The following is a 25,385-nucleotide window of genomic DNA, read 5'->3' as shown; positions in this document are numbered from 1 at the left end:
CATACACAAGCGCGACAGCCAAGCCACAGTGATGAGTCAGAAATTGCATCAATGTCGTCGTTTTCTCATACTGATGGCAGTTTCTGTTTATGTGGAATAACTTGATTCACCCACTACTGGCATACTCATAAAACCTACCCATGATGCTCCAGTTTTCATCCTTTATGCATTCCGGATTCAGACACCGACAGAAATGTAAAGATGACAGTTTGGCAACCGAACGTTTGCTTCCAAAGCTGCAATAGGTCATAGAGACCGTGTGACGAACGTGAACTCAGAATCTTCTCACCCCGCACCCCAAACAGCATCAGCTTCCAATCAGACTCATGCGCAGTAATTTGCCATAGGATACCAAGATACCGAGGTTTAGTGTTATTTTTTTAAGGATTCCCTTTTTGGAGGCAATTTTCTTGATGCCAGAAATGAGCCTCTGCTCTCGCTCGCCTGCTTGTCAGCGCTGTGGGCTGCAGGGGCTGACAGCTCTGTGAGAAGAGGTGCTGAACCTCAGCTCTGCATTTTTTTTCCAGATTTTTTTCTTACAGTTTTTACTAACGACACAAGTCATGCAACTAGACATGTTTTATTGGATGTGGAGCAAACGCAGGGGCGGCCTTGACAGCCAGTCGAAGGGCGTCACACCGCCGCGCCCCCCGCTGGCCCGACCGCGTCCCCCCAGCTGGTTCCTGACGGCTGACCCTTCTGGGCCAGGTAGTCCTTGTAACTGCGGGTGAGCAACGTGTACAGCAGTGGGTTCACGCAGCTGTTGCCGTAGGTGAGGCAGGTAACGAGGAAGTTGACGTAGGTGTGAGTGGTCGGGGACAGGGCCCGGAGAGGGCCGGGAGAGAAGAGTTTGGCCAGCTGCCAGGCCCAGAAGGGCAGGAAGCAGGCCCAGTAGGCCAGGATGATGCAGAAGATCATGGAGACCACCTTCTGTTTTAGGCCTCGACTCCGCGCCGAGCGACTGCCGGCCACCGAATTCGACTGGGCCGCTAAGTACCGTCTGGCCAGACCGGCGTAAAGGCCGACGATGAGCAGGCCGGGTCCGAGGACGCTGGTGAAGAAGAGGATGAGAAGGTAAGCCTTGAAGGCGTCAGGAGTCCAGGTGGGGAAGCAGATGCGCTTGGCCTGGCCGGTCGGGCCCGGTTTGCCGTCACGGAGCCGGATCATGACCATCATGGGCAGCGTCAGGAAGAAGGAGGCGGCCCAGATGGCCAGAGCCACCAGCCTGCGGTGCCGGGTGGAGGAGTGGCGGGCGCTGAAGGGCCGGGCCACGGCGCGGTACCGCTCCAGGCTCATGGCGGCCAGCACCAAGACGCTGGCGTGCATGGTGAGCAGGTCCAGGCTGAGTAGCACGCGGCAGCCCGCCTCACCGAACAGCCAGTCGCGGGCGAAGTAGGTGACCACCACGAAGGGGATGGTGGAGAGGTACAGCAGGTCGGCCAGTGCCAGGTTCAGGATGTACACGTACATGGAGCCGGCGCGGCGCACGGCCGCGGAGCGCGTCACCGCCAGAGTGTACACGTTCCCCACTATGCCCAGCACGCACATGGCCAGCAGGGCGGCGCCCAGCAGCGAGGTCAGCCACACACTGCTTCCAGGGGTCTGGCCCGCCTGCACGGATGAGGCATTAGACGTCTGATTCATGGTGGGCGTCGCATTTACGCCGCTATTTGAAGAGCTTATTGCGTTCCTTCACCTGCAGCTTTGGGATCAGCTTTGAAATATGCATGCGAATAAACTGATAAAACCATCTAATCACAAGCAAGCAGTAAGCTTCGGTGTTGGCGCCCTGATTTGGCGCCAGCGTTAAGAAATACCCCCTGAGATGCCCTCCTCACAAGGAAGATTCTTCCGCTCGTCCATCCTGTGCCGCGGTTTCAGGGCCCTGAATCCAGGCTCCCTGTCCTCCGACTTGGAAACGCAGGCCCCTCCTGGCCTATGATGAGGAAGAAGGGATGTTCGGGCAGGAACAGAGCAGCGCCTGGCAATTAAAATGCCCGGAGGTGTGCAAAAGCCCCCCCGAAATCCCCCCGGTTCGTTGGCTCGTTGTCTCGATCAGCCCTACGAGATTTACGTCTCCAGCGTCTGTGGTAGCGGCTGCCCCATCACAACACGTACCCACGACTGTCCGTCTCCATCGCGTCGATCCTCTCCACCTGTAGGGGTCCCTCGTCCCCGAGCATGTGAGCTCCGGGAGACGCAACACTCTAATGTCCCATCCACAACCCCGCGCGTCTGCCCCCACCTCCCCCCCCCACACACACACACACACAGTCCCCATCACATAGGTGCGACCCCCCCTTGACATGCGGGATTTATGAGCCGTTAGCTTCAGTTGCCCGCCACACCTTTGGACAGCTGAGGTGCTTGCACACTCCCCGCACACACTCACCCTCCGCCTTACGTTCTTCAAAGCCTGACACCCACGTGACCGTGTTTACCGCACGCACACGCGCAAACACGTGCAAACATGCGAGCCCACAAGCTCAGACGCACAGCGACTTCTGTTCTTCCACCTACTGGAGGACAAAAGCTCTCATCCTAAGAGGAACCAGTGAGAAATTGTGGTCAGGTTACAGTTTCTTGTGCCAATGACCTGCACTTCTGGGAGGGGCTTTATGCAAATGGGTGGGTCTAGATAGGAGCTGGGGCGGAGCTGCAGGGCAAGCCTGGCAAAAGGACCATCCAAGTCACATGACATGTGAGCAGTCACATGACATGATCCTTCACAGGCCAGCCGTCTAATGCCAGCTGTTATGCTTGAGGAACAGAAACAGAGAACGAGAGGGTAAGAGGTTCGAAACAGAGACACTGAGTCACATATCTGCTTGCTTTTATTATTAACAACACTGGCAGGGATTGTCAGCTTCAGCAAAGTGTTGCTCCCTATAGTCTGCAAAAATACTATAAAAATATACAAGAGAACAACCTGCATGTGGCAGCTCTCATACATGCGAGAGGATGATTCAGTTAAATCTAGTTTAACTGTAGTTTAACTAATAGTAACACGTTTCTGTAGTCAGTTGTATTCATCATACCTGATTAACGAGTGCAACATATTTAAGAAGAATAACTGATCAGCTTTTAGTCACGGACAGGTTATGTAATCCTGAGACCGCAAAAGGCATCCTCCGATTCCAGTACAGACCCCCACCGACAGCACCCCTCCAGGCAAGGGGGGCACACAGACTGTTTCGTGCTGCTGTGACATCTCTCTCACAAGACTCCCCCATTTTTCACGCAGACGTGTAAACCGTGAATGTCATCTGCCTCAAACTGTCAATGTTTTTAAAGGGTACCTAAAACAACACAGTCAGTAAATATGTACATATTGATATACGCACATAAACATGCACATGCTTGTTTTATCAGCGGCTTCTGATTATTTATTTTCTTATATTTCAAAGCACAGTTGGTTTTTGTTACTGTATTGTTGGCTGGCAATACAGGTAGCGTTGTGTATTTGTGTTGGGGTACAGGCAGCGTTGTGTATTTGTGTTGGGGTACAGGCAGCGTTGTGTATTTGTGTTGGGGTACAGGCAGCGTTGTGTATTTGTGTTGGGGTACAGGCAGCGTTGTGTATTTGTGTTGGGGTACAGGCAGCGTTGTGTATTTGTGTTGGGGTACAGGCAGCGTTGTGTATTTGTGTTGGGGTACAGGCAGCGTTGTGTATTTGTGTTGGGGTACAGGCAGCGTTGTGTATTTGTGTTGGGGTACAGGCAGCGTTGTGTATTTGTGTTGGGGTACAGGTAGCGTTGTGTATTTGTGTTGGGGTACAGGCAGGGCTGGGTGTATAAGGGGCTTATACACCCCCCCCCCCCACCCCCGGCAGGTTTAAGGAGACCCCACCATGAAAGATTCACTGCTTTCACCAGATTTTTTAGGCTTATTTAACACTCTCTCACTGCTTTCACTTTCACTGAAAATTAATAAATGATAAACCAAAATGACTTTTTACATGGTCATTTATTATTGGCTTTTGGTTTCAGCCTTGTAATGCCCTGTAAGCCATTTAAATCGTATAATTTTAAAATATAAAGTCATGTGTACTGTACTTTTTTAAGAAACCTAAGATTACATGGTGTCATGCATTTAAAAGGTACAGCATCAGACAAGTGATAAACCAAACATTGCAAATATTTCCCCTACAAAAAAGTTTTAATTTTCAAATATATTTTCAAAAATCTTGCAATAAAACAGGGAGGATTAAAAGCAATTATTGTAACACGTAAGACACAACAGTTGTGGTTCACAATCATAACACAACACAAATTTATTCATTTACAGAAGACCATACTCTATATTGGCATGTCCATCTTGTCCAACCCCTTAAATGATGTACAGGTACAGTAGTGTCTATATTACATTACAAGGGCATTACAAGGCTGAAACCAAAATGACTTTTTACATGGTCATTTATTATTGGCTTTTGGTTTCAGCCTTGTAATGCCCTGTAAGCCATTTAAATCGTATAATTTTAAAATATAAAGTCATGTGTACTGTACTTTTTTAAGAAACCTAAGATTACATGGTGTCATGCATTTAAAAGGTACAGCATCAGACAAGTGATAGTAGCGTTGTTCCCTCAGAACTGTAAAGGAACAGGTTAGAACCTGGCCTGGGATTTGAAGGAACCAACGGTATATGTGCAACATCAAAAGTCTGTAATACTACTATTCTGCCAGTAGGTGTCAGTGAGGTCTTAATAGGTGACATTCTTTTGCCAGATTGTACTGATAAAATAAAACCTCATTGAAAAACCAAACATTGCAAATATTTCCCCTACAAAAAAGTTTTAATTTTCAAATATATTTTCAAAAATCTTGCAATAAAACAGGGAGGATTAAAAGCAATTATTGTAACACGTAAGACACAACAGTTGTGGTTCACAATCATAACACAACACAAATTTATTCATTTACAGAAGACCATACTCTATATTGGCATGTCCATCTTGTCCAACCCCTTAAATGATGTACAGGTACAGTAGTGTCTATATTGGTTAGTGAGATCAATCGTGCCATTGGCCAATTGGGCTGTCACTCAAAAGAACAAATGGTTTTGGGCAATAATAATAAGGTGTGACAAATCTACAGTATTAAACATGGGGACAAAAATATTGTGGAAACACTATTCAGTCTGGGTCTCTAGAGCAGTGTTTCCCAGTCCGGTCCTCGGTGACCCTCAGACAGTCCATGTTTTTGCTTCCTCCCAGCTGCCAGCCAGACAGTCCACGTTTTTGCTTCCTCCCAGCTGCCAGCCAGACAGTCCTAGCAGGAGCTGGGAGGGGGCAAAAACACGGACCGTCTGCGAGTCCCCAAGGACCAGACTGCTGTACAGCGTTCTACTTAGGTGATGAAGGCACAAATCTTACTGATGCAACTTTCAAAATGGGGCAGGAGCTCCAGCTTGGCCTGTGGGTAACCACCGTTGGTGCATCATTCGTCATGATGAGTCCTTATGACACAGGAATTGACCTGATCTGGCTTCTCAGGGGCATGAGTGAGTTTTCAGCCACCTTTATCTGAGGCAGACTGTCACTTATGCCATGAAGGTCTGGAGCCAGAGCTAGATAAAGAGGCCCATTGAGCTTGATCACCACAAAGCAAGAGAATTTAAACATCGTCACAGATCATTTAGAGCTACCAGCTTCAATGGTGGTTACAGAAAAATATATATAATTCCATGTAATATTGCAACATTGTGTTTTTCAATCAACTGCATGCAATCAAACCAGAACATAACTTGCATATAAACTTCTGTGAATAATTGCCGTAGTTGAATGCAACTCTAGTGTCTTTCAGGATTTCTGCTTGTCGGGGTGTTAACAAGGGCATGTTGACACAGCTACCCAGAAGCTCTCTGGTGCAAGATGGTTGCTGTTAGGGTACAGCTTCTGAGAGGGTGGTGCCAAGAAGAACAGAGAAACCCACTGCGGCGTGCCGATTGGCTGTACTGTTTGATTGGCGGTGGCGTTGGCCTGTCAGTATTTGTGCTTGAAGAGGGCCTCCACTGTAATGGCAAGCATAGTAGAATCATTAGAGAGGACATGAAAAAGACCAAATGTGGCGCCCTGAGGACACCGGCATGGAGGCAGTCTTGACTGCACTGCTTTGCACCAACTGCCCAGAGGTGGGTAATTCAAGTCCAGAAACTAGAAGTCCAGACCAAGATTTTGATCCACCCAACCAGTTGGTTAAAATAACCTGGTGTGGACTTTTACCCTCCAGACCTGAACTACCCCCCTGGGATGTGCGCAGACGGGACACTCACTGGAATACTCCTGGGGAGACATGGAGGTGCCGATGGCGCTGCTGAAGTGGGAGATCCAGTCCTGCTGCTCCGACTCGGACTCGCAGGTGAAGAGGAAGCTGCGGTCCGGCGTCACGATGGTGATGCCGTGCTGCCAGGCGCCGTTGCAGTGGGTGCCGACGGGGAGGCCGGCGCAGACACTGTAGCCCAGGTCGCGGTGGGCCAGGTACACCTCGCCCTTGGCAAACGCATCCTGAGAGTCGTGCGGGAGAGAGATGAGTGGAGAGGCCCGGCAGACACCCCCCTCACCAAAGCCCAGGGAATTGTGGGTCACGCGAACGTCTCATTGCAGTCTCGTCTCGCCGAGAGGACCGGCGGACATTCAGCTGACGTCCTGAGCAGAGCTAAGCTGACTCACTCGCTCGGTTAGTCATGCTGGAAATGCTGACTTTTCCCCTTTGTTCCCACATGGGGGGGCGGGGTGTTACAGCCGTGCCCAATTAGCCTGGGTGACGGCAGCAACCAGTGACACAGACTCTGTGACACGGCCTGCATCTCGCACGACAGCATACCTTTCCCAGACTCTTTGTCATGTGGGTATGGCACAACGCGCCTTTGTTCCGGCTGTCGTGCGATGCGTGTTTTGAAACGGACACGGTGCCCAAGGTCATGCAGTGGCGGCCAGGTTGGTAATTAGGAACCAGACTTGTTGGAAGGATTATCAGGTTTGATCCTGTAAGTGCTGGGTGTCTGACTGATGTAGCCAGTGTTGCTGCTGAATAACCTGCACAGTATGCAAGTCGCATTACATGCAGCAAATGTTTTGCTCATGACCATGACTGTGATTCAGGACCGTGTCTGCCGGCGAGTGAATTTTGGGGGGCGGAAATGGAAACCTGTGGACCTCCTCACCAAGGGATCTTTGAAGTACATCAGGCGCCGGTGGTCCAGGGTGAACCAGCGTCTCTTGAAGCCCTCCGTTTGCTGGGGGGAGGAGGTGATGGCGGTTAGACGAGTGGGGACTGGGATGGGGGCCAGTTCATCATGAGCAACCTGCTCCATCCACAGCCACAAGCAGAACTCCCGCTGCCATTTATCTGGAACCCCCCCCCCCCACCCCCCCTGCTGCAGAGTCCTTCGCTCAGAGCTGAGAGCTCACACCAGATTCTCCTGATTTGACTGGAGGAGCAGCTGGCAGCTTCACAGCATGTGTCCTTCACTCATGCTAGGCCGATGATCCAAACATCTCTAATGTAAAATCTATATATCTGTCTGTGTGTGTCCCCTGGGAGACTCTCCCTCTACTGGATAAGTGCTTATGGTAGTAGGGTGACCACTTCATCCATGTCAGGAGGGACACTTCGAGCTACGACAGGGTTTGGAATCTACCATTTCAACCATTTCAAATGATTCCACTGAGTTCTTGCTGTGTGCTGATTGGCCAGTCTCCTAAAATCATGCATGTGTCACTAATGTTAACGTGAAACAGCTGCATGAGTCTTTCAATCAAGGAAATAAACCTGTAAAAGTACAAGATGAACCAAACAATTCAGCCGAGCAAAGGAGCCTTTCAGGTTTAAAGTAGTTTGTAAAACCTGAAGTTGCTCACAGTGTCCCTCCTGACATGGATTAGGTGGTAACCCTGTATGGAAGAAGGATGAATATATCTGTTCTCAGGCTACAGCTTGTAAATTCTGACAGCTTGTTTCACCTTAGATGGGTCCTTAAATCAGCAAACACGTGCGTGAAGCGGCAGCACACACTGCACACACTGCACACACTGCACACAACCTATCCCCTATCTACCATTTGCATTGTGGAAATCGGTTAAGTGCCCATGCGCAACTGCGCAGTGAGGAATCTCTCTGCAGTTTTCTCCGTCACTGCAGACAGCAGGGGGTACTTCTGCACCCGGCGGACAGCCGCAGAACTAAATAAGCACATTTCATCATCCTTTCAAATACGGGCCTTTTCTCAGCTCTTTTCTAGGTGAAGAGGTGAGTCAACATTTTCTTTGTGTGAAATTAATTCTGACCCCAGAAGCAATTTACTTTTGGCTCTCAAACATCCCTTTTTATTGAAATTAAAAGGGAGTCGCTTCTGCCTGCAGGATTTCACTTCGCTTCGGGGCATCATGACAGCTGCAAGACGGAACGGGCCCCCCAGTGACACTGGGGCCATGCCGGGTGTTAGAGCCAGCCCAATGGTTACAGGAGATGAAACAAGAGGAGCAGCTCACCCTCGGGCCTGTCTTCTCCATGTATCCTTCCTTGAGAAAGTTCCTCGTCAGTTTTGGCTTCAGCTGAGAGTCAGACACAGGGGATTGATCCATTTTAATGAGGTGGCAAGCTAGTGCTAGTATGGACACGATGGCAGGAATGAGGGGACAAGGAGAAGGGGGTGTGGGACAAGCATGGAGGAAGATATAATTAGATACAACCAGAGGTGGTTAGTCCAGGTCCAGAAAGTACAAATCCAGACCAAGATTTTGTTTTAACCACCCAGTTGAGTACTCAGTGACTGTGACTCTTTAAACTCAACTTGGTTTGGTTCTTGGTTTCTAATCTTGGTTTGGACCTTTACTCTCTGTACCTGAATTACCCACCTCTGGATGTTACCAGAAGAAAACGGTGTTCTGTTCCTGGACGGTGAGTACCTCAGCATCAGAAGATCCTGGGAACGCCACTTTCAGGTAATGGAACTGAACATACCGGATGGAGTTGTACCAGTCTACAATCTCCTGTAGAACACAGAAAGAATAAATGTTTAGCTCTGATCCAGAGCAGTGGATGAATCTCTGGCCTCGCAGCTCCCATTGGTCTCTGCCCCGATGACCCGCCCACCTTGCTGCTCTCGTGGTAGAGGAAGATATTGCGAGTGATGTTCTCCTTCAGGTAGGTGATCTGGAGGCCGTTGGGGTTGCCGATCTTACCCGGCTGGAAGGTGGCATTGATGGTGTCCACTTTGATCACTGCTTTGGGCATCTTGGCCTGACTCAGGGAAGACAGAGGCCAAGTGAGGGCACTGTTAAAGTCAAGTTCAAAGGTCAACCAGCATCACTGTATAAGCTGTGGAACAACTAAGTCCTTGGAGACAGGTTCTACAAAGGAGCTGCTGGACAGAGTTATTCCTTCTTTAGGAGGGGGAGATGCTTTTCCCAAAACAAGACGGAATTCTTTGCACATATCCCATCATACTCTCCTTTGAGACATACACACACATATTATATAGTTAAGAGTGAAGTTTAGAGTCTGGGGTCAGTGATTTACCTGGCACACCTGGAACATTTTGTGGGATTTAGGGCCTTGCACAAGGGCCCAACGTACAAATGAATATTCTGCCGATGGTGTTTGAATCGATAACCTTACAGTCCCAGACACAAACGTCTAACCTTCTGTGTGAGTCACACACCATTTACGGGCCTCTCCACCTTCAGAAGGGATCCCCTTTTCTCCCACAGCCCATAGCTGCCCTGGTGTAAAGTGACCATTAGGGATTCAACAATTCATTGATTGTTGAATCTAATTGATTTATCAATTGTTAAGGCCGCAATACGATTTAATCAATACAGCACGCCAAAACACCTCGTAGAAAAAAAATATGCAAAAAAATCTTTCCCACAAAACAGTCTAGAGATTCACCTCAGCAGAGAGCAGAGACCAATAAATTTCAGTACATCTTATGTCGTATAGTATTCTTATGGTCCTGCGTGTTCAGACAGTAAGCGAGATTCAGGAATCAGTGGGGGCAAAGGGCAAAGGGCAAAAATGTCCCAAGAAATGTGTCTGTCTTTGTCTGTCTCTCTCTCTCTCTCTCTATATATATATATATACACACACACACACACACACACACATGTGCCATCATGTTATTTATATTCATATAACACTCATCTCCGTCTCCCACACAAAAACAGCGGTGTTGTTCACATCATGTACAGTATGTACATAACTTTAGGCAACATGTAACTCTAACTACGTATTACTATGTAACACTATTACGATACCTGACAGAGGCCAATTTTTTTTTTCATCCTAAACCAATGGGATCTCCGTTAAGGGCGTGGCTAAGGATCCTCTGCTTACCCACAGCCCCCCCACTCTTACAGTCGCCTAGAGCTGGCCAGTATATCGGATTTTCATGGTATATTAATATATGTTCAAAACGAGATATAGACTTGACAGATTTGACATTTATATCAATATACCTTTTATTTTGTGTTAAAATTGCAACCTTCTTGGTTGTAAATAACAGAAGAGCTTCAGTTGTGACGTTACACAGACTCCCAGAATTCAAAGTGAAAATCAATCTACTTGTTTAATTTAATTTTAGAATATTGCCTAACAGGTTAAAAATACAGTCATTTGCAGTATTACTTTTATTTTGTTGCACGGACCCAAAGATGTTCAATAGACCTTCAATAGTTTCTAAAGAAGATGTTTAAACAAAGACTGTAAACTAGTTCACTTGAATGACTGTAATGAAGTTTTCACTTTATCCATAAACAAAGGCGTCAAAGGCTATTAACAGCTAAATAAAAGCCTAAATAGCCTAAACTGTCTACTGCTTTCTCTCACACATATAGATGGTATTCTATACACTTACAGATGACTGCACGCTTTTCTTTGGGACAGCAATGGCATGCTTTTTAATTTACACATCCTGGCACAAGGTGAGTACTGTATGCATTTCAGTCTGGGCTCATTTCACATTAAAAACAGAAACTTGCATTCATTGCATTAAAACTTGCATTAACTACTATTTTTTAAAAGTGGGGGCAAAAGCTGCCCCCCAAATATTATACAGAAAGAGGACAGAATGTTTCTTGTGCAGAAATGTTTGGCATTTCTGAGAGGATCCCACTGCTGGGTGCCGATTGGCTGTAATGTTTGGCTAAAAATCAGCTTTTATTTCACTATATTGAAAATATTAATCATGTATTACTGAATTGAATTGAATCAAATTGTACCGCAGTAGCATTTCAAATATCCCCAGATATCGAATCACTGCAAAATCAAATCGTCCTGTGGCAAAGCTTATGATTTACACCCCTAGTGACCATAGACTGTGCTTGTGTGAGCGTGAGCTCTGAGATGGACCCAGGCACCCAGGCCTGGTACCTCCCTGATTCTTGAGACAGACTCCAAGCTCACTGCGACCCGACATGGGATGAGCAGTGTGGCCAAGCAAAGGAACGGACAGCTGGTTCATTTGTAAGCAAACGCAACACCAAAACGGACAACAGGAATTAATTGATTCTTCACTGCATTAACTGGCCACATCCCCAGTAACACCTTCAACATAAAATCCCAGGAGGTATACCTGAATAAACAAGTGGTGGGTTTCTGAAGTACTTCAAAGTGTGACCCAAATTATAAGCTTACACCAGCAAAGCTCAGGTAGAAATAAGGGAGACCTGTACTCCCTAAGTAATCGGGATTTACTCAGTGACCCTGATCCAGTTTCAGCATCACGTTTAAAGAGGGATTCAGGATTTACATGAAAATCAACAGCAGATTAACAGCATTTATTGGCGCTAGTTAACTTGGGGATTTGAACAAGCTGTGTCATGCTGGGCTGGGGAACGTATGTAGCAACCTGCCCAGAATCACCGAGCAGCCGACTACTCGGAGACGCTGAACGTGGGTGGCGACGTTTTGTAAATGTGTTTGGGGGAAAACGAATCAGAAGGGGCCCAAAAAGTCTGTCAAGAGTCAGCCTCAATCAAATGGCACAAGAGGATTCTGGAATTCCCAGATGCTGGTTTGGGGCCTTTCTCAGCAGTAATGGGACATGCTGGACAATCCTGGCATGAATTAAGAGGGCTGCAGCTTGAGAAGTTGGATACGGAGGGCCCGACCAATCAGATCTCTTAGCCAATCAGCTCCTCATGTAATTGTCTAAGTGTGCATTATTGGTTGAACCTCCCCAGTCTCGTGGGTGTGATGGACTTACGTCCTGCTTAGCGTAGTATTTCAGGTTCCCTTCCCTCTCCAGGAGGACGAACCTCCGACTGAAGAATTGCCCATTGTCCCGTCCTCTCTTCATCAGCATGCCTTCTCTCATCCCTGCAGGGGCACAGACTTCAGCATCAAGCTCTGCATCCTGGGAGATCGCCATTTATGACTCTCTAACATTGATAAGAGCTGACGGTTTCATTACAGAAATTAATTGCGCTTCTTAGCCGTTTGCCTCTGGGATTTGACCCGGCAGCCCGAGGTCGAGCACTTCGCTGCCTCCCAGTGAGCCAATACTCACCCTCTTCATAGGGAAGCTTCCTTCCTGCCGTGCTGAACTCCTTCCTCTCGTACTTGGCTCTGATCCACTGCTCTCTCAGCGCCCTGCACAAAAAAATGCATTTCTGTCTCTCGGGCATCCCGCCAACTGGCAGACCGCCCACCAGACCCTGGGATCTCGCCCCCACAAAACTCCGAAACCAAAACCGAAGAGCATCAGCACGTATTAAGTTCTATACTGCAAAATATAGCTTCCAGCAACGGGACTAGAGCTGCATTGGGCGTAACTGTAGGGTGTAGAACCTCGGTACTGGGACCACGTGGTGCGCTCTGGGACCCATGCGAAGACGGAGCTGCCAATGTAGGCTGACATTTCAAGTCCATCTCCAGACAAACTCAAGTGTGGCCAGGAAAGGCATGAAAAGGTGAGCTGGATCGTCCCGTCGATGACCGCTAAGTACGGCGCAGCTGCTGCCATTTAAAATGTTCCTCTCCTCCATCTCCACGGAGGATCAGTTTGCCGAAGGTCAAGTGAGCCAATCATCTCCTTCTGCCGTGGACAGAGCCGGTGGTTCAGATGGGCTCGACGGGAATTACAGACTGCGGCAGGAAGAGCACGACTTTGCAGAGTCGAGTGTTAGATTGGCGTGGACAGAAACACACGCACACATACTGCGAGTAGAAACACAGGTAGATATACAAGGTGGTCTGTGGACAAACTCCAAAGAGATATTCGTAAATCTGCCACAAAACTCAACACAAGCAGATGGAGACTGGAATAAACTGCAAATAATTATTTAAATTTCGGACAAGAATTCCTCAAACTATATTCTCTGCCTGAAAAGCCAGGTTGTGTAAGGTTCCTGAGTCAGTTTGGTTTGAAAACTTCGCTCTAGAGATGCACCGATCGATCGGCAATAGCCTCACAGCCGCCTGCACACTCATAGCCACATGCTAACTTGCTGTTAGCGTGGAGCTTCTTCACAGTGAAAGAAGACGACACAAAGACTGGAATTTGTAATACATGTAAAGCCAAAGTAAACCGAGGGGGAACCACCACGAAAACATGGTGAAACATCGGAGGTAAACGTTAAACTGATTATTAAACATATATTAGATAATCTTGAAGAGGAATAACCATTAAAATTGCAAAGCTAGCTAAGGTTTTTTCCTATGACAGAGTAAAAATGATTTAGTGAAACTCTAACCCCCTGCACTATAATGTCCATGTAATATGAAGGTATGAAAAAGTCTGATCTTAATCTAGCTTACTAGCGATGTAAGAATTGTATATGCATAATATGTGATATTGCTATTAATAATATTACCCTACACCTATTAATATTTGGAGGAATGAAGTACACTTCGGATTTATATTTTTATAAGGACTTTTTTTTTATTTTAAGACGAGTAAAAAAGAAAAAGGCCAATGTCGTGCTATCTGGTGAATTTAAACATACTGGAAAATGTCACTGACATCTGTTTTACTTAAATCTGTTGCACCTGCTCTTGTTTGGTAAAGTAAAACATGTCAGATAAAGCTGGGTGTATAGTAGCTCATTTTCAGGTAATTGTTATTTGTACCTCTTTCCATTCACAGAGCACTTTATTTTGAGACTTGTTTAAACGAGAGAAGATCCTGTAACTTAGTGCTGCCTAAAGTTTAACAATCTCTTTTATTATGAAAACAAAATTTTTCATTGAAGAAAATCTGATCTTTGTCTGTACATGCTGTACAATTATAGTTCTTAGAAAGAAAATCAGAATAGGCAAAAATCGGTATCAGTGGCTCACACTGCAAAAAAATTGGAAATCGGAATCAGGCAAGAAAATTACAGTCGGTGCATCTCTGCTTTGTTCTATGTTCCAATGCAGGTATTCATCCTGGGACCTGAACCGAGAACCTTTTGGAGAAGTTTTTCACGCAAATGCCCTGTGTGCCTGTTACCTACTGGATGGATTCTGAGGTTTGGACTTTTACTGACGAAACAGACAAAGCAAATCAGAGCTACACACAGAAGCCGCATTTCAGGTTCACTCACTGGCAGTCCTTGTGTGTGGGTTTATAGTAGTAGACAGGAACCACCGCCTCATACTCAGCCTTCATTGCTTTATTCCCACGTTCAGCCATAAACTGCAAAAACAAACATGGCCGCATGTTAGTACCTGATGGAAATTAACCTGGGGTGATAACAAACCCCAACAAACCTGTCATCACAGGATTATCCTCAGGACTCATGATGATTCCAAATATTTGTACAAAATACAGGTTTAACCAGTGATTGGAAATCTGGGGAGCTGGGGTTAGGACTAACTACGTAAGAAATATCTAAAACATCAAGAAAACATTTTCTGTTCTTTCCAAGAATAAACTGATTGGAAATTTCTTATGGATTCTAAGTTGGATTATTGCCGCAGAAGTTCTGTGGATTGGCTGGAGTCTGGGCTGCAGCCAGTTACCTGTATTTCAGAGTCCTCCCAGCGGGACAGCGTGACGGACTTGACCTTGCCTATCTCGGGAAGGTTGCGGTGAATCCCAGAGCATCCAAGACAGATGAAAACTCCCAGGGAGCAGGAGGCCCATTCCGGATCTGATTGGCCGGACAAGGAGGGAGCGGGGAGGTGGTGGTGGTGGGGGGGGGGGAAACGAGAGAGGAGAGAATGACAAGCACGATGAAGAGTAGCGGAGAAGGAGGGACAGAGGAGTAGCGGCACAACATGGCTGCACTTGGGCTAAGGATATCGAGAGCATGAACCTGAACACATGAAAGACTACAATGCATCCATCATCTTACTACTTTGCAAAGTTGTTGCTATCTAAAACACCTGACCAAGCTTAAATTATGATATACATCTTACTGTAGCTATTCACACAATTGTGTCATCACCCAACATAACCAGCTGCTTTCAGAAGCATTCAAATAAAAGCTAGCTAAATTAAAAATTAGTTTAATTTAAAACAAAAATGTGGCCTGGGGTTGGCTAAGGCCTTAAATGCTCTAGGAATAAAACTCAAGTTAGAGGAATATGATTTAATTCAATTTATTGTAGCGATAACTGAATGGCACTGGCCTGTACAGATGTAAACCAAACTCTAAGCTAAAGTGTAACGGCCAAAACTATCCTGCTTGATTTTTTGGGAACTATCACAAAAAACATCTCCAGCACCAGAAGGATGTTAAAAGTTGCTTTTGATAAAGACAAATATCATGCAAATTAAGTAAATATCATAACAGCATAGTAGGACCATCACTCATTGTAAATTCCACATGCCCACTCCACAGCTTACACATGTAACATAACAATATAATGTATTTGAAAAACACATAAATTTATTTCTGTTTTCACAGTGCTCATCAGCCCACTTCTGGAAGCACAGTGCTTTAAACCATATTTCTAGTTATTTATTGATGTGAATACATTTAAAAGGTCACACGAAGTTTTATGCATATTTTATTTACATTCCATTTCGCATTTATTGCTTTTTGCTATTAACAGCTGTCTAAAATTGCTTTATAAGTGCATCATATATTTTTGAACTACCGCCAAGAGGAATTTGTATATTAAAAAACAGATGAATGGAACAAGTTACAATTGATATTTCACTGTCCAGTGGTTTCATACATTGATATGATAAAATATGCATGCATCCCACTTTTTATATTATTGTAAACAGCCACAAGGAATAACACATCAAGTGTGGCCCCAATTACGTGAATGATGCACGTGGTCATTGACAATCACGCAGCGGAATAATGGAAAATCATCATATAAATCAGCACCAATCAAACACGCTCGGGAAGGTCTGATTTCTGGTGACAGAAAGCAGTGAAGTTCAATATCTGCAAATAAACAACACACAAATATAACAGTGAATGCAGTGAATACCACGATCGAGGGGGGTTTATATCCAAAAAAGTCGAAAAGGAAAGTAAGTTTCTGACCGGTTCCTCGACAATAAACATTCCTCCACCCTTTACATACTGGGTGGGACGCTGGGTAAATTCGGTAGCACCATGTATTAAAACAGAACTTTCCATAAAATGGGCCTTTTTCTATGAACTTTTACTGGGCCTTGCATGGAAATGATCAAAGACAAATAGGAACCGTAACAGGCGGAGGCCTGACACCCATGCTAGGTTATTTAAGGAATACCTGGTGCTGAAGCGATGGCTGAGTTTAATCGTCTGTCTTTCCTCAAACACGTCAGTGGCTTTAAAAGAAACCAAAATAACAAATCGACCTGCTTTCACCACACTTTCTCTAAACAAAACAACTCCTACATGACTCATGAAAAGATATTATTATTCACAATATAATGCCATCTCAATACAGTTGAAATTTTGTTTCAAATGTAACTAAGTCTTTCTTATTGTTTCTTTCAGTGTTCGGCAAGTGAATAAATAACTGAGCCATTTGCAGAGCAAGAATTCGGGAATCTTGCACGATTTCCATTTGTAACCCGATGATTTATTACCCTAAGAGGGAGTCTTGCATGTTCACTTGGAAACTGCAAAACTTTCATTGCACTGAGAGACACCCTGTCCTCCCCTCACTCAACAGTCCAGAAAGTAGGGAAGGGCGATGCCACTGATTTTATTTTGGATCCATTTCAATCCAATACCAAGGATGCTATTGCAATACCGGTATTCAGTGCCAGCCCTGTCCTGACGGTAAAACCTGCCTAGTGGGGGTAGGGGGGGGAGGTGCTGATGATCATTCCATAGTCAGTGCTTGAAGTGAGCCAGTACTCACTAGCATGCAGTACTAGCACCTCTTTGATTTTCTCTTCAGAGAACCAGCAGCTCTCAAAATCTGTTAGTACTGAACAACAAGGGGAGTAACAGTACCTGGTATTGAATAATAATGGGAGTACTGGCACCTGGTACTGAATAAGAAGGGGAGTATCGGCACCTGGTACTGAATAAGAAGGGGAGTACTGGCACCTGGTACTGAATAACATGGGGAGTATAGGCACCTGGTACTGAATAAGAAGGGGAGTACTGGCACCTGGTACTGAATAACATGGGGAGTATAGGCACCTGGTACTGAATAAGAAGGGGAGTATCGGCACCTGGTACTGAATAAGAAGGGGAGTATCGGCACCTGGTACTGAATAAGAAGGGGAGTACTGGCACCTGGTACTGAATAAGAAGGGGAGTATTGGCACCTGGTACTGAATAACAAGGGGAGTACTGGCACCTGGTACTGAATAACATGGGGAGTATAGGCACCTGGTACTGAATAAGAAGGGGAGTATCGGCACCTGGTACTGAATAAGAAGGGGAGTATCGGCACCTGGTACTGAATAAGAAGGGGAGTATCGGCACCTGGTACTGAATAACAAGGGGAGTACTGGCACCTGTAATAATATAGATATTTAAATTACCAGGTGAAAAAAATATATATATTTTATTTTAACATTAGAATCAATTCTCAAAATAAAACATTCAAATCGAAAGAATCAATATTTCAGTATGAATTTGCATGTCCTTACTAGAAAGGTCCCTTTCATATAAATAGGAACAAAAGACACGACAAGTGATTTGACAGTGATCTCTTTAAGTACCATATCACTATGTCGTGTGTATATATAAGGAAAAATGTAAATATTTTTGAGATGTACCTTGACGAAAGTGTATCAAAAGCCGGTTTGTGAACTGAAAACAAAGGGATGAGCAAACTGTAAATGTAAAACAGCAAACGGATAAATCAAAGGAATTTATTCAGCTGCTCAGATAGCTGGGAGAGCCTGAGAAATCTCTTGTAGGTTTTGCTGGAAGATTCGCACCCACCAGACTCGCCCAGGCTTGTCAGCTATGCTTTGCTCAGTCTGTGACAACAGCCAAACAACCAAACTTTATTGCCGGGCCTTTGACGTGATCCAGTGCATTTCTCACTGTCCGCTTAACCGGAAATCGCAATGGCATGGGAAAAGTACCGCTTATGCATACATAATCTAGTCAATTACTACTTTCTTTGGGATTAATGTGATTTTTTATTTTTATTTTTTTGCATATTATCCCACAGATATGGCGATATGCAAATCATACCTAGGCAAAGATTTTTTAAAGAAAAATTTGGAAAATATTTACTCAGTAGCTGGCATGCATTATCTAAAGGTTACAAGGTTACATTGTCTTATGCACGTTACATCTTCTCAGTATTGTACTAAGGATTACATTATCTATGTGTTATACATTTCCATATAATATTCCATACTGTCAAACGGAAATACTTTTTGAGCGGTTAATATAATAATCTGCTACAGAATACAATATGCAGGTTATGCATGTTGTTTTGTAAATGTATTTTGTTTGTTTACTTACGGTTACGATTAGGGTTGGGTAGGAATTAAGGTTGCCATAGTGGGATTAGGGTTATGCCCAAAGAAATGAATGGACGATCCCCACAAAGATATGAGCACGGACACAAACGTGTGCGTGTGTGTGTGTGTGTGTGAGAGAGAGAGAGAGAGAGAGAGAGAGAGAGAGAACATCTAGGGATTTCATTTCAATTTTTTTTTCTTCTTTCAATAGTATAATTTTTCACCCCCAATATTATACCAAGAGATGGAAGAAGCCATTAAATCTGGCATATAAAAACACAGAAAAAATAGCTAACTTATCAGTTCATTTACAGAATATATACAACATTATACAATATATTCATTACAGTTTACATAAATGTAAAAATACAAAAAAAAATGCTCTAAAATCACAATTTCCCCTGTGACTGTACAACTTCCTAATAACAAGTTCAGGGTGATCATGTGACCCTTGGCTCTGAATACTAATTTCCTTGTGTGGTAGTAAAGGGAAGTGCATTATGCAGCCAACTCAGCTAATTCCAGCATTATCTAATGGTACTTCCCCTTGAATGGCTGTGAGTGTACTGAAGGGCTTATCTGCACCCATTCTAACAGGCTACACAAATCTCTCCTTGTTAGGCCCAAGGTTATCGTCAAAGCCATGATTTTGTGTTATCTGGATTCCTGTAGTAGAAAGTGCTGTGCTTCGGTGACAAACTCCTACTAACGCTTTTAAAAACCACCACAGACACTCTTACCTCTAAATAAGGATGCCGATTTACTTATTCTAGTTATGTTGTAATACTATTGCCACAATACTGTCCCTCATTTTTTCAAAACTATTACTTCCTGGTCACAATGAGCACTAGTATCATACTGCACTAAAATAAAAACACTGAGAAAACTAAGGCAGCCATATGTTCCCAGCTCCCCGTCTCCCACTGCCCGAGACTTTCCAGGTACACAGCTTGTCCTTGCCTCTCCTCGCCTATGTCTCCTGATGGAATTGCCCAGTGCCTGTGGGGTGTGGAGATTTCCTGCTTGCTTAAGTCAACCACGCCTGCTCGGTTTACACAAGACTTCCACGCCTCTCACGTTTCTATGGGAACACGTCACACAAGCTGATTTTGCAGTGCTGGGCCAAGTCAGCTGACTTGTCCCTTTCTACACCGTAATCCTGGCAAACTTGTGGACGGAAATGCACCCAAAGCCATGATCTTGTTTGGACATAATCAGTCTGACTCCCAGTCTCTTGGAACCACAGATATATACTTTTCTCACTGCTGCTGAGTCAGGTCTGGGGTGAGTACAGGTAGTTCTCGACTTTACGAGCTAAATCATTTCAAATTATCACTCACTAGTTGAGAACTCCTAAAAGCAGGAGGTATTGCCCCATATAAATGGTATAAAAATTATGACTTTGGTTACAGCCAATATATTTTTTTCATAAATTGCCCAGTAATCAAAGGAAACCCAAATGTATGAGAACGTATTACTAGAATTAAAATGTAATCAAAAATATACGCACATTTAAACAAAAAAAATCCTTGGAAGAAAACAAAAAACACTCCTTTGCTAAAATCGTAACATTCATGGTCACGGTGGGGTGGTTCTTCTTCCTGTATCCCATTCTGAGCTCGTCGAGATCGCTCACAAACTGCACGGAAAATGAACCTGTGTATTAACAAGTACATATCAGGTATTATCATAAAATACGCCGAAAAGTGTAATGCGGCGCATGCACAAGTGTACACGGTACAAACTGGGAAGGCACAATCAGATGTTTTACAAAGGAAAGTTATCTGAAAACTTTGTCCGGCCACAGATGGCGTTTTTGGGCAGTGTGTGTTAAGTCACGTGCAAATTTTAATTTTTGTCGCAGAAAATTCTCGTAAAGATATATACGCGTAAATCAGGAGCTCGGAAAACAAGAACTACCGGTGCGGATCTGAGTATTATTACCAGACATGAGATGCATCTTTATTGGTAATAATAGCCTTAATTATTTTTCCCGCTGCACCCCCACTACAGCCATTTTGACTGAGGACACCCCAGCGTGACAGATATCAAACAACGCCAGACATAGCCAAAATGGATGTCAAGTGAAAACAAACTACGCAAATATATCGTTAAAAGCAAAAGCATAGTGTTATCTATTTTATCTGTTAACTTCCTCTTAGATCAAAACACAGAAATGTGTCTCAGACATTTCAAATGATTTATCACCTCTGAAAAGCACAAGGAATGTTATCTGAAGCTAAAAAATAGATCAAAGGAATTCAGATTGCGCCAAGAATTTAATGCTGCCTTCTGGCCTTGTGTGGATCACACATCTCAATATCCGATCTAAATAATTTCTGTTTTGTTTCTCGGATAGCAGCAAAACAAAAAAGCACAGCTCTGAATCTATTGTTTGTCAGTCTGACCTTCACACTGCCAGCTGAATATACCTTACATTTAAATACGTTCTAAATAATAAAACTAGAATGGAAACATAGTAGCACGTTGTAACAAATCATGGAACTGGATCAGGAAGCCAATCTAATTTTTCCCAATTCCCAGTTAATGTTCCCTGGCTGACTTCACCGGAGCACCGATCACCTGTTACTATTTGCCCAGTATGTGCATATAAACTCACTAGTCAGCTTTCTCCGGCACAAGGAGCTGTTAGCTTGCTCCTTACCAAGGGGCTTCCCTAGCAATATTATCTCTGCTCAGATTTACCCGCGTTTACTGACCCTACGTCTGTGTTTACCGGTTCTTGGATTGGCTCTGTCTTCGTCTCGTTCTCGTTTTTGACTTTCTCTGACCCTGTCTTGGATTGGAACAGGAATAATAAAAGTTACTGATATCTTGTTGGAGAGCTAGATGAACTGCCCTTTGTTTCCCTAACCTCTCCTTAGCTACACCTCAGCCATTCTATGAATTTGTTACATTGCTCCACCAGCTCAATTAATTCATTATCTTGATTAGTTAAATAGCTCAACAGGATGCTGAGTAACCGAGCAAGTCAAAAATACATGGATGTGTTGGACGGTTACTGCAAATATCGTGGTGAGTTTAGGAGAGGTTTTGAAATGGCTAACCTGACACACTTTGACAGATATAATATAATTATTTAACACCAACATGAAGATCATTAAAAAATTATTTTCCGTGACTGCCTAAGACTTTCACAGAGTACTGTGTATATTCATTATGGTAAAAACTCATACTCGTGATTATTTTTGTATTATGCACTTATTGAACTTTTTTTAAAAAATGATATTTTTTTTTTAACCCTGGATTTCCTTGAACTCTAAATATATTTCAGCCAAGAAACAAACCAAGTAAAAGTGGCTGGTTAGGGGCACACAAGACCAAAGAGGAGAATCACTGCAAAACGAAATGCGGCACAATAATCGTTTTATCTCAATTATTTTGTTTTGATAATCATTGGAAGCCAAAATTGTAACAAATTAAAATTCGATTACTTGCCCAGCCCCAACATATACCATTCCCGGCCCAGAAGTGAATTGCTCCTATCAGATATATTTCAGCTTGAAGAAGATATATATATATATAAGGCAGTTTCATATATGCATTGCATTCCAGCAATTCTCTCAGTGCCGTTGCATCAGTGTTTGTTTTCAGCTTGAATTCCAGTCATTAATGTCTGACCTCTCTATCCTCTCGTTGCTTAACACATAAATGGAAAATCTCAACTGCTAGATATTTTGACCCCTCCCAGCCCTAAAAAAAAGGTAAACACATCACTCACGTTGGCTCAGTACTTCCTTTCTCCTTTGAACAACACAACATCATCAACTTTAAGCGTTCAGTCTTAGCAGAAGGATAGTGCGAACTCTGTGTGTATTCCCCATGATAAAAGTATTTGCATTTGCAATTAAGGGATAATGTAGCAGAAGTTTTAAGCCGCCCAAAATACAATTAAACTTAATTTGTAGCTCATGGGAATTCAGTATATCCATAATAAATATATATCTGTAATAAATGTGATAATAAACCTATTCTGTTGGTCTCAGCTGTAACTTTTTCATTCGTTTATTAAAAATACTTTTATGCAAGGCCATGCATAGTTGAGAAAGCAGGGGTCTTACAGTCCAGGGAGCATCTGTACTTAAGACTTGCTCAACGGCCCAATGGTGACAATGTCCCTGCCGACCCTGGCACTAAAATCATGGTGACCCTGGTCACAGACACACCACCCCATGCAATTCCATACCTTAGCTGCAATTTGGGCCTGAGCCTTGTCTATGGCACCCAGCTCAAAGACTGTAATACTAACAATACATATTGTACGGTATGCAAATATACCTTAAACAAAACATACTGCTGCTATTGATTATCGGTTCTAAATACGGGGAAAACATGCACAATTGTGTAATAATAATACTGGAAATTACAAGATTTATGACTTTCGCGCCCCATGCATTTAACTGCTATCGCGGTGGGCCCTCGGGAAGGAGGGCCAGGACTGCGCAGGTCTGCCAGCTGCCAGCCCGCGATGGAGCCGCGATCTGCCCGACGGCCAAACGCCCCGCACTCACCGGCAGCCCCGCAGTCTGCGCAGGCGTCGTTACCCGGCTTCTGCAGAATCTCCTTAAGAGCCCGGACTGCCCTCTCGTTCACGGTCATCTCTTTCACTTCGCCAAATGCTGCGAAGAGGGAAAACAGACCAAACTGTTAAAGTAAATTAAACGACTCGTTAGTTGTTTCGGCTCCCATACGCCTCTGTCCCGCGGCAAGTCCACACACGAAAAGCGATTAAAATGCAACTGCCTTCACTGAACGCCTCGCTCCAGTCTCGTCTTGGTTAATTGAAAACTACCGCGCTCCAGATAGACTGATTGCTTTTGGGGAGCTACAGTGTTGCCATACATACACTGATATATGCAGCGCAGAGCGTTTGATCTGCCTCCCGATTTCTTTTTCACCAGGGTTTGGTTCGGGAGGACAGGCACTAGGAAGTCGGCGGCTGGGGCTGTTCAAACTTGCTGTTCCGCATATTTCTGCACCATGTGGAGACACGCGGCTCCACCCCAGTTCAAATGTCGAGAACTGTGTCTCTGCACTATTGTGCATTTGAAGCATCATGATCACACATATGCCTCATTGTATGCGCCGTGAAATGACCGATAATGTGTTACTCAGCACAGCCATATAAAAATTCATGTGTCAAAACTTACTGAAATCAAATATTCGTTTTCTATTTTATTATTTTATGTTAAGTGTAGTAGAAAACAGACCTATAGTTGCTATTACAAGAAGAAAAACCTGCGAAATATTTACACGAAACGACCTTCATCGTGCCATTCCCGGGATAGGCGCATATTTAAATATATATATATATATATATATATATATATATATTTAGCCTTCACTGACAGAGCCCCCAAAAGCAATAATCAGCCGGTGTTCTGACCAGTTGAGCTACCTATGGAGACGTACTATCGAGCCTTTTTGGGCATGTTTAGTTCCACCATTTGGGGGGTAGGGTTAGGTTTTAGGGGTTTGGGTTAAGGTTAGGGTAAGGGTTTTTGGGGGTTAGGGTTAGGGTAAGAGTTTGGGTTAGGGCTATGGATTAGCACTATGGTAGCCTAACTCGACAAAGTAGCTCAACTCGACAGAACACCGGCTAATGTAGGAAAAGTTACATTAGCTCAGCCAGGACATGCTGCATTCAGAGTCCATACACGATGGACCTGTGATATCAATGAACCTAACGAATCCCCCTGTATTCTCCATCTCCTTGCCTCTTCCTTTGCTTCCTGCAACAATACCCCCCCCCCCTTTCCCCCCTTTCTCGAAATTTCTTGGATCTGAAGTTAACCAGAACAAGCAACCTGCATAGACGTTACTCTAGACAGCCCCCGCCATCAGGGGACATTTTCCACGTCTTCCCGTTGAACCTGTAATGAGCATTTCTGGACGTGCGTCAGGGCTCAGACAAACCTTAATTCCCGAAATGTTTTTTTCCTAATATTTGGGTCAGATGTATTGTTTTCATGTCCAATGTTACCCATATTCAGTAAAAATGAGTACACTAACAAGACACAGCAAACGCGTTACACCGTTAGTGACTGAATTCAGCGAAAGCGAGAAACTTAAATCTCAAGCGGTGCGAAGCGCAGCGCAGACGGGCGCCAGATACGCAGCATGCCGTGTCTCGGCCGCTAGGTGGCAGTACAAAACCGACAAGCGAACTCGAGAATAACGGTTATTCGCAAATCCAGAAAACACAAGTGCTCTGCTTTCATTTTGAGTATTTTATTTTATATATAAGTCACAGCTCTTATTTGTAATTGTACTTGCCAGTATTATCATGTCGTAGCAATGCATGGATTTGTGTTTAAGTAGTGCGGTGTTCAGAATACAAATCGTATCCAGTTATGATTGTTTTGTGAGTCTGAGTTTGTCAGGGATTAAGTGCGCACTCTGTTCCACAGTTTGAAATTGACTTTATTTAGTAGACATGTTTATGCATCATGATCTTATTTGACTTGTGCATCATCCCCCGACGCCTATTAAAATGTCTTCTCTTACAAAGGGCTACTCCTAGAAAGGAGAGGGGAAAAACGTCACCG

General features: G+C 44.4%; 2 protein-coding genes across 2 annotated transcripts; both read right to left on the bottom strand.

Moving 5' to 3' along the window:
- Positions 1–2,180, bottom strand: uts2r4 (urotensin-2 receptor 4). Its single transcript, XM_023842692.2, has 2 exons — positions 2,119–2,180; positions 1–1,936 (listed from the first exon to the last, which is right to left on the bottom strand). The coding sequence occupies exon 2, from the start codon at positions 1,642–1,644 to the stop codon at positions 634–636; it is 1,011 nt and encodes a 336-aa protein (XP_023698460.2). The 5' UTR covers positions 1,645–1,936; positions 2,119–2,180; the 3' UTR covers positions 1–633.
- Positions 2,181–4,776: 2,596 nt separating this feature from the next.
- Positions 4,777–23,826, bottom strand: LOC111859728 (arf-GAP with dual PH domain-containing protein 1). Its single transcript, XM_023842699.2, has 12 exons — positions 23,684–23,826; positions 23,349–23,456; positions 14,949–15,079; positions 14,531–14,622; positions 12,511–12,593; positions 12,208–12,320; positions 9,096–9,242; positions 8,909–8,992; positions 8,492–8,554; positions 7,165–7,236; positions 6,274–6,505; positions 4,777–6,012 (listed from the first exon to the last, which is right to left on the bottom strand). Exons 2-12 carry the CDS (start codon positions 23,434–23,436, stop codon positions 5,984–5,986), a joined length of 1,134 nt encoding a protein of 377 aa, XP_023698467.1. The 5' UTR covers positions 23,437–23,456; positions 23,684–23,826; the 3' UTR covers positions 4,777–5,983.
- Between the last annotated feature and the right edge of the window lie 1,559 nt (positions 23,827–25,385).

The sequence above is a fragment of the Paramormyrops kingsleyae genome, chromosome 5 (assembly GCF_048594095.1).
Source record: "Paramormyrops kingsleyae isolate MSU_618 chromosome 5, PKINGS_0.4, whole genome shotgun sequence".
In the NCBI taxonomy this organism is placed as follows: domain Eukaryota; kingdom Metazoa; phylum Chordata; class Actinopteri; order Osteoglossiformes; family Mormyridae; genus Paramormyrops; species Paramormyrops kingsleyae.
The sequence above is the reverse complement of the archived record's forward strand: the minus strand, read 5'-3'. Positions and strand labels throughout refer to the sequence as shown.

Bases quoted from the DNA above. Each gene is read 5' to 3' on its own strand.
- uts2r4 (XM_023842692.2), bottom strand. From the start codon at position 1,644: ATGAATCAGACGTCTAATGCCTCATCCGTGCAGGCGGGCCAGACCCCT.
- LOC111859728 (XM_023842699.2), bottom strand. From the start codon at position 23,436: ATGACCGTGAACGAGAGGGCAGTCCGGGCTCTTAAGGAGATTCTGCAG. The intron at 15,080-23,348 runs GTGAGTGCGGGG...CCGGCCAATCAG, and splicing joins CGCAGACTGCGGGGCTGCCG to ATCCGGAATGGGCCTCCTGC. The intron at 6,013-6,273 runs GTGAGTGTCCCG...TTGCCATTACAG, and splicing joins GTCTCCCCAGGAGTATTCCA to TGGAGGCCCTCTTCAAGCAC.